This window comes from Ictidomys tridecemlineatus, chromosome 12 (genome assembly GCF_052094955.1).
Source record: "Ictidomys tridecemlineatus isolate mIctTri1 chromosome 12, mIctTri1.hap1, whole genome shotgun sequence".
NCBI classification, from domain to species: Eukaryota; Metazoa; Chordata; class Mammalia; order Rodentia; family Sciuridae; genus Ictidomys; species Ictidomys tridecemlineatus.
This window is the reverse complement of record NC_135488.1, coordinates 106,128,154-106,137,135: the sequence shown is the minus strand read 5'-3', so window position 1 is coordinate 106,137,135 and position 8,982 is coordinate 106,128,154. Positions and strand designations below refer to the sequence as shown.

Genomic DNA, 8,982 nt, shown 5'->3' with positions numbered 1-8,982 from the left:
TACTTAAAAACAAAACCACTTTTAAAATCCTCCCCTCCCCCCTCTTCTTACCCTCCCGCCGGGAGTTTGCAAGGAAGCGGGGCAGGGAGTCGCCAACGCCCCACAAAGTGCACCGAGTCTCGGACCTGCTCTCCCAGACCCTGTGGGTTCCAGCCTGCCAGTGGGGCCTCACGCACTTAAGCTGGGGCGAAGGCAACTACCCGGGTGGCGACACAGGCCCTCAGGGCTAGCCGCCGCGCAGACTCCCCAGTCGCCGCCTCTCCCAGCCCGGCGGCCTGGGCCGTCAATCAAGCTTGTCCGGCCCCGCCTTTGGGCTGCAGCAGGCGACCAATCAGAGTCAAGATCCGCAGCGATGAGCTCAGCCGGCTCGTTTCCCATTGGGCGGCTATATTAAGAAAGTGGCCGGACTCTTTAAATAGCGGGCGCTAGGGCCGCAGCCCGCATCTGCCACCGCAGTCAGGCTTTAGTCATCGGTTCCCCAGTACGCGAGGCCTAGACAGATCCGGCAGGGAGCTAGGCCGAGTTCGCGGCTCCAGCCACTTTTACGCACAAAGCCGCCCACCCTAGGGCTGGGACGAGAAGAGCGGCCACAGCCCCGGAGCAGCGCTTCGAGACGCACGGTGCACCCTATGCCCCGGCGCCCCCACCGCCCCCGCCGCGGCAGCCCGAGCGCACCGAGAGAACGCGCCACCGCGGGGCCTGGGTGCAGCTAGCGACCCTTGCCCCCAGCGCGCAGCCCGAGGTGAGCGGTGAGCGGCGAGCGGGACGGCAGCGAGGCGTTCGCGGGCCCCCTCCTGCTGCCCGGGCCCGGCCCGCTCATGGCGGCCATCCGCAAGAAGCTGGTGGTGGTGGGCGACGGCGCGTGTGGCAAAACGTGCCTGCTGATCGTGTTCAGTAAGGACGAGTTCCCTGAGGTGTACGTGCCCACCGTCTTCGAGAACTATGTGGCGGACATCGAGGTGGACGGCAAGCAGGTGGAGCTGGCGCTGTGGGATACGGCGGGTCAGGAGGACTATGACCGTCTGCGGCCGCTCTCCTACCCGGACACCGACGTCATCCTCATGTGCTTTTCGGTGGACAGCCCGGACTCGCTGGAGAACATCCCCGAGAAGTGGGTGCCCGAGGTGAAGCACTTCTGTCCCAACGTGCCCATCATTCTGGTGGCCAACAAGAAAGACCTGCGCAGCGACGAGCACGTCCGCACAGAGCTGGCCCGCATGAAGCAGGAACCAGTGCGCACGGATGACGGCCGCGCCATGGCCGTGCGCATCCAAGCCTACGACTACCTCGAGTGCTCCGCCAAGACCAAGGAGGGCGTGCGCGAGGTCTTCGAGACCGCCACGCGCGCCGCGCTGCAGAAGCGCTACGGCTCCCAGAACGGCTGCATCAACTGCTGCAAGGTGCTATGAGGACCGCGCCCGCCCCGCCTTCCCCTGCCAGCTTGGCTCCCCCTCCCTGGCCCGTCCCCCACGAGCTGGGAGAAGGGGAGACCCACGTCCCCCAAGGACCCCGCCGGACCACCTGGCTTCTCCTGGCTGCTCTGGTTGTCGCGCCGAGAGTTGGCGTGGGCATCGGGTGCCCCCTTCCCAGTGTCTGTATGCGTCCAGCAGTGTTGCACAGGTCCGGACGCCCTGCCGAGTGCCAAGGGGTTCCTGAGCATCCTTTCCTGAAGAGCCAGGCCTCAGAGTGTGTGGTTGTGTGTCTGTTCAACCCCCCGCCCCGTTTTCACCCCGCCCCCGTCTCTGGTCCCCAGGGACACGCAGGGCGCAGGAGTGTGGCCGCGCCCCATCAGTTGTTCACCCACAACCAGCGTGTGCGTGCGGTCTCTTGTCTGTAACATAGACCCAGGGAACTGCGGGAGGGGAGGGCTGGGGAGGTTGGGTGGGGTGTTATATAAATATAGATATAATTTTATTTTCGGAGGCGAGATGGTGTTATTTAATGGTGGAGGCGAGTGAAATGACCAGGGCCCCAAAACAGTTCCAGCCCAGGCTGGATCCGGCGCCCATCCAAGCATGAACTGGATTTGGCCATCTTTCCGACCCCTGAAGAAAACATTTGCAATTGACTTGGGGCTGAGAAGAACGCAGCTTCCAGACACAGTGTCTCCTGCGGATCAGCCCCCAGCAAACCCCTCACCAACCACCAGTGTCAGGAGGGCGTTGCGCTGCCGGGCTGTTTTTGCCATAAGCGAACTTTGTGCCTGTCCTACAAGTGAAAATTGTTCAGCCCAAGAAACTGATGTTGTTTTATTTAAAGGCTAAAAACTTTTTGTTGAAAGAATTCTTTGCACAATTGTTTCATTGTTTGACACTTAATGCACTTGTCATTTGCATAAGACAGTAGCATTCTGACCATACTTGTATGCTGTAACCTCATCTACTTCTGATGTTTTTTTAAAAGATGATGATGACTTTTAAACTAGGAGAGGGAAAAAACCCCACTAATTTTTGCTTTGTTTTCTTGAAAAAGTGGCAAAACTGTTTGTGATTTTATTTGTGCAGGTTATGCACACTATTTTGATAAAGGAAGGTAAAAAGTATTGGGGTCTATTTAAAACTTTCATTTTTCACAAGGCAGTCTCTATAGCTATGTGAAATCTTCTCTGCATCTCTGTACAGAGAATAAACCTGCCCCCATTTCCTTTTTTCGCCTCTCCTCCCAGCCCAGTGGTACTTCTACTAAATTGTTGTCTTGTTTTTTATTTTTTAAATAAACTGACAAATGACAAAGTGGTGAGCTTATGATGTTTACATAAAAGTTCTATAAGCTGTGTATACAGTTTTTTATGTAAAATATTAAAAGACTATGATGATGACATTTATAAATGGCTCCTGTGGTTTAATAGTGTATAAAGATATCTATAAATTTGGGACAAGGGAAGAACTCTTTGGTAAGACCCTTTCTTGATAAAATACCATTTGTCCTATAATAAATGATGATGAGATCCCTTTGGGGGATGTGGGGTTGGGTGATTGAGGGAGACCAGGTTGTTCCTATCACATTCCTAGAGGAAGATGAGGGGGTTACTTGGACACCAAAGTAAAGATCTTGGACCTAATGTGTATTGAGTCCAATTAGGTGAGTCCATCAGCATGTCTTAAAGATAGTCTGAAGTCTCTCTGGGGGCTTAGCTTCTTTGAAAAGTTGTTATGTGTGCATCTTAAGCTTAGAGAACTTTTTTTTTTTTTTTAATTCTCAAGTGTTATTCAGGCTGTTGACTGGGTCTCCTTCAGATTTAGGGGTTAGACAATACCCTGGATGAGACTGTAGATTGTTGGCACTGGGGCAGGAATTCCTCAATGAAAGTGGGAGAGAGAATTCAAATAAGGAGCTGATTCTTTTTTTTTTTTTTTTAAGAGAGAGGGAGAGAGAGAGAGAGAGAGAGAGAGATTTTTTTTTTAATATTTATTTTTTAGTTATCGGCGGACACAACATCGTTGTTTGTATGTGTTGCTGAGGATCGAACCTGGGCCGCACGCATGCCAGACAAACTAGCTACCGCTTGAGCCACATCGCCAGCCCAAGGAGCTGATTCTTTACTGAACTTTCATCTGAATATGTTTCTGGAAGGAACCTAGAATGCTTTATTCTAAGGACTGAGAAGGGCTATATCATCCATGGGAGACTGGGTGTTTGCTACTTAAAAGTTGGAGTAGCCCCATTTTTATGAGCTGATTTCAGGTCCTTATCTTTTCTGCTGAGGCTCTGGAAGGTAGTCAGGTTAATTTGGAGTTGGAGACCACATTGAAATCCTGCTGTAGGTATGAGGGCTCAAACCTGCCAGCTCCCAGGAGCTTCCAGGGAAGGGAGTGGCACCCCTCCAATCTACCTAAGAAGTTTGGTTCTTGTTTTTCAGCACTTTCTGGGTTTCAGGGCTGTTTACCCCCATCTCCATTCACCTCCCCCACCCAGGGCCCTTGCAAGGGAGGTCTCCTTTGAAGTTTGTTTGCTTCAAAGCTGAGGCGTCAGTTTCCTTGGTTTCCTTGTCTTCTTTCAGACTCCAGAGTTTTTGTGAGTGAAAAAAAACCTGGTCAGTAATGACCTTTCACCAGCTCAAACATGCAGTAACAGGGCCTCCAGCTCAGTTGGGCAGGGGCATGGTAGCCAACAGAGGGGGATTGTTTGGGCTCCACCAGGAGCTGAGAGAGGCACCACTCCTTGCCTCTTTGGCTCCACTCAACTCTACCTCATACCCTACTTTTTCATTTTAAAGGCAAAACTTCCCATTGAAAAAAGCAGGGTGTTTACTTGCAGGTTTCACATAGCAAATCCTTCACAGCCAACAAATCCTTCAGTACCAGGGAGTCCAGAACTCTGTGGGAAGAGCCCAGGCTTGGGCCCAATGCCCAGACTCAGCTCTGTAGCCAGCCAAGAGTCTGGAGATCCCACCTTCTGAAAGGGCCTCTCTGGCTTTCCTGCCTGGTACCTATAGCTGTCTGTTTTTTTTATATTTTGGGGAGACAACCATCCAGATGATACAAGTCAGTCTGAGTTATGCTGCTTTTAAAATACATGGCATTTAATAATTCTGCTGGAACATACTCTTCTTGACACATTAGGATCCAACTGGAAAATATAAAGACGAATTGCTGTAGGCTGAAAAATCAATTAGGAAAAAGAGGTAAAACATCTGGTGTTACTCTTAGGATATGAAAATTCATTTTGCACATTTAAAATAAATGTGTTGAGTTCATTTAATTGCCTGTTGAACAGTTTTGTGGAAAATAGTGGGGAGTTTCATTGATCCTGGGCATTTTACAGGAAGGGGCATAATCTTGGGTTCTCTTTTAATCTTACTATTAAATCAATATGGATTGTGTTTCTAAGGCCTTTTCCACATGTGCTTTGGTAGACTTAGAATGGGGTTTCTGAAACTTAAGCGTGATCAGAATCATATGGAGGGAGGGCTGGTTATAACACAGATTGCTGGTCCTAGTTCCAGAGTTTTTGATCCAGAATATCTGGGCTAGGGTTTAAGAATTTGAATTTCTAACAGGGTCCCAAGTGATGCTGATGTTGCTGATTTGGAGATCACATTTTGAGAACTACTGGTTTAGGAAAGAGAGTGTCCCTGTCAATGTCCAGAGAATGGGGGTGGTTTCCATATTAAAGCAGACTGAATTCTGTGATGTTGTGTCCTGCACAACTTCCTTACTCCATGGAATAAAGAGCTCTCGGCAAGCTTTCCTTCTAGAGGAAATCCCTATCTTCTCTTCCCCACATTCTTGGGTAAAAATGGGTTGAATTCCCCTTTAGAGATTTAATCCTGCCATTTCTGAATCCAGAATGAAACAGCACTCTGTAATTCATTCAGAGCGCTTTGTCAGTTCTGATGAGATGGGGATACAGAAGCAATGAGACGCGGCTCTGGCCCTCCAGAAGCTGGTTTGTAGACCCCGTGGGATGGGCAGTTCTAGGAATGCACTTACCAAGCCTGAAACCTAGTGAGCTCTGATGGAGGCCTCAGAAGAGGGTGGGACAGGAGCCTAGGGTGCTTACATTTGCCTGGCATGTTTGGAAAGGTGTGATGGAGGAGGAGGCATTTAAGCTGAGTCTTCAAGCAGGTGTGGGTGGTCTGTAGATGGAGGAGATTGGGGGATGGGAGGAAGGGCCATCGATGCAATAATGACGCAGGCAGCTTCTTTTTTACTTCTGTGGGAGCCTGGGCTTTGGGGAATAAAGCTCTTTGGGGTGAGAACTATTTTTCTACTTTCAGCCCCTCTGGCATATATTTCTTCGATCAAGAAAAATAGCGTTACACAGCCAAATAAAACACAGCTCCTCCTTTCCTCCTATGCACAACTCAGGGAACATCTATCTGGCAGACCAGGAGAGAAGGTAGGTGAGGATGGTTTCCATATTAAAGTCACCGTTTTCTCTGTGCCTTTCAAGAATGTGGCACACACACAAGGGCAAGCTTTGTGGTAACTGCTCCTGGGAGACATGCACCCACTTTACTTGGTCCATCTTCTGTTTAGAGGGAGAACCTGGGCTTTCAGACACCCAGCAGGTCTGCTCCTCCAACTCTCAGCAGCCTCTTTTCTGGCCTGGGAGGTAAGAATCTAGAGGATACCTGTTTATTCTTTTAGTCAGCAAATATTTGTTGTTGACCAAAAGATTCTGGTCTTAGCACTGTGCTAGGGGATTGGGCTGCAGTAGATAACTAGACATCATTTTTCCCCTCAGAGGGCTTTCAGTCCAATCAAGTAATGGTGATAATGATGACGATGGCCACCGTTGATTGACCAGGCACAACACCTAAACCCTTTTTATGTGTTATTTTACTTAATCCTTCTATCAGTTATCTATCTATTGCTGCATAACAGACTATCCAAACACAGTTGCTTAGAACAACATTGATTTCCTCCCAGTTTCTGCAGGTTGGGGATGCAGGCACAGATTATCTGGGTCTTCTGGCTCTGGGTTTCTCATGAGTCTGGGGCTGGATTTATCTGAAGGATTTTCAGGGGAATGATCTCCTCCAAAGCCCAGTAATGTGGCTGCTGGCAGGACTCAATTCTTCACTGGCTGAGGCTGCCCTCAGTTCTTTGTCCCGTGGGCCTCTCCAGAGGGCAGCTCACAGCATGACCGCTGGCTTCTTTATCGCAAGCAAGAGAGATGGGCCAGACAAAGAGTGTGGACAACCCAGAAGTCACTGTCTTTCAAATCCAATTATGAAAGGGAGGTCTCCTCCCTCTGGCTATATTCTATTTATTAGAAGCAAGTAACTGGGTACAGTCCACCTTCAATGGGAGGAGATTACATGTGGGTGTGCAGACCAGAAGGACCGTTCACTGGGAGCCGTTTTAGGAATAGCCACCTATGATCTCTGCAGTAACTCAGAGGAAGGTACATTCTCCTCATTTTACAGATGAGATGACAGAGCCACAGAGAAGGTAAACACCTGGCCCAGGATTACAGTAGTCTAATGAATTTGAACCCAGGAAGTCTGGCCCAAAACAATAATTCTGCATCTCTGGTGGGATTATAATTTGAGAAACAGCACCCTGACGACATCAAGGAAGACTCTGCCTTGGTCAGGTAGAGATGAGAGCACCTGAACCAAGGCATAGACAAGGGGAAGATGGAGCATTTTGGAAAGACACTTAGGAAGTTGAAGGTATGGGAATCTGAATGAGAGGCACCATGGTGACCCCTGTGATTCTGGGCTGGATGACTTTGGGGATGCTGATGCCATTGTTTAAAATAAGAGTAAGAAAAGATGAGTGGATTTGGGGGAAGGCTACCAGAAGGACCTGTTGAGTTTGATTTTATTCATACTGAGTGCTAGGTGCCTTTGGAAGTGACCACTGCCCTTCCCAACCTCTTAACATAGTCCATATATATATATATTTTTGGTACAGAATTAGACTACTGTTCAAGGTCATGCAGAAAGACCACAATCTATACAGATGAGATAAATCACCCTAAAGGGCGGGGAAATTTATCAGATCAACTTTTCTAGGAAGAAGCCAATCCTGGGTTAGGAACTATGGTCTTAGGAAATGGACCTTATATAGCAGGGAAAGAGGGCTACTTCCCTTCTCTGTGAGAACATTGTAGATGTGTGGAAGGTTTGCTGGGTGGTGATGGGTATGAAGAAGGGAGGTGACTTCTGCTCTAAGTGGGTGGCTCGGCTAGGCAGAGGGATCCCATGAAGGAGGTCTAGGCCAGCGGACTTTAGGAGAAACTGTATGGATAGCCAACTGCAGGTTACACCTGGTGGATCGTTAATTCTCTTGGCACCTTCAATAAAATTTTGCTAAGTGTGCTAGCCTGACTTTAACGCTGCTGTGGGGGTGGATTTAAGGGAAGAATATTATCCATGCTATGCAGATGGGAAAGGGAAATAAGTTTCCACCATGGTAGTTTCATCTGGATTGGGGCAAGTGGTCCAGCATAAAGACATTCTGGGATAAGAGTTGTGATTCTGCTTTTCCACCATCCTCTATTCATGGGGACTGTTTTCCTCATTGTCAACTACAAGTCAGGATGCCTATGTGACATTCATCTCTTTGGATAGACTTCCAGGTCATCTGACGAAAGAAGGAGCCGTCAGGGTATAGGTGGTAACTGAAGCCTTGGAGAAGGGATGTGATGATCTGGGAAGAGTGAGGAGTAAGAGGAGACTGACTGTAAACTTGATCATCAGCATCATGACAAGAATAAGCCATGTCTGCTCATTCAATGCAGTGTGCCCAGCACAGAGCTGGATGTATGCTAGGACCTCAATGCAGAGTGGTTGAATGAATGTAAATGGAAGACAGGACAGACATTCAGGAAGCATCAACTTCTAAAAGGAAGTGACAAGGGTTTGGAACAGTTTCTGTGGGCAATGAAAAAGGGAAGTTAAAGAATGACTGGGCTGCATGGAGAATTCCTCAGCCCAAGAAAGTTAGGAAAGTTCTCCATTAAGGCCTGGCTTTGGGCATTGTATCCCACCCCTAGGAAAAATGCATGATGTGCTCAACCCAAAAATCTCCCTGGGGAAACAGTCCTGGTGAACCTGGGGTAAGCAGACCGAGGGGTGCATTTCTGGGCTGAAGGCCACCCTCTGCAGGACCACCTGGGTGGTTGGAGGTGCTCAGCTGCTGTCACCATGAACTGAGCTTCAGAGTGGCAGAGGAAGCTGGGCATAGTTTTGGATTCTTGGTTGGAAACTTGGCATGACTGGCCCACCTTTTCATTTTAGAAATTATGATCCAAAACTATGTTCTAAGGGCAAGGAAAGCAGGCTTTCATGATTGTGTTATCTCTGCCTTCTGGCTGCATTTAGAGTTATTTGTCTTCTCTCTTCAGTCCTGAAAAGGGAAGAAACTAATATTACAAGAAGCAAGTTTCTCATCGCTTTGTTAATGATGGATTCCATTTAATTCCAGAACTTGTTTGACTTTTAAATAAACAATAGAAACCCTCTAGAAGCACCTAAAAGGAATGTAAGAATGCATTTGCCATTTAATGATAGAAAAGTTTTAAATG

The 8,982-nt window shown here is 48.5% G+C and overlaps 1 protein-coding gene across 1 annotated transcript; it reads left to right on the top strand.

Moving 5' to 3' along the window:
- Nucleotides 1–422: 422 nt before the first annotated feature.
- On the top strand, nucleotides 423–2,732 carry Rhob (ras homolog family member B). Its single transcript, XM_005322603.5, has one exon. The coding sequence runs from the start codon at nucleotides 819–821 to the stop codon at nucleotides 1,407–1,409; it is 591 nt and encodes a 196-aa protein (XP_005322660.1). The 5' UTR covers nucleotides 423–818; the 3' UTR covers nucleotides 1,410–2,732.
- Nucleotides 2,733–8,982: the final 6,250 nt, after the last annotated feature.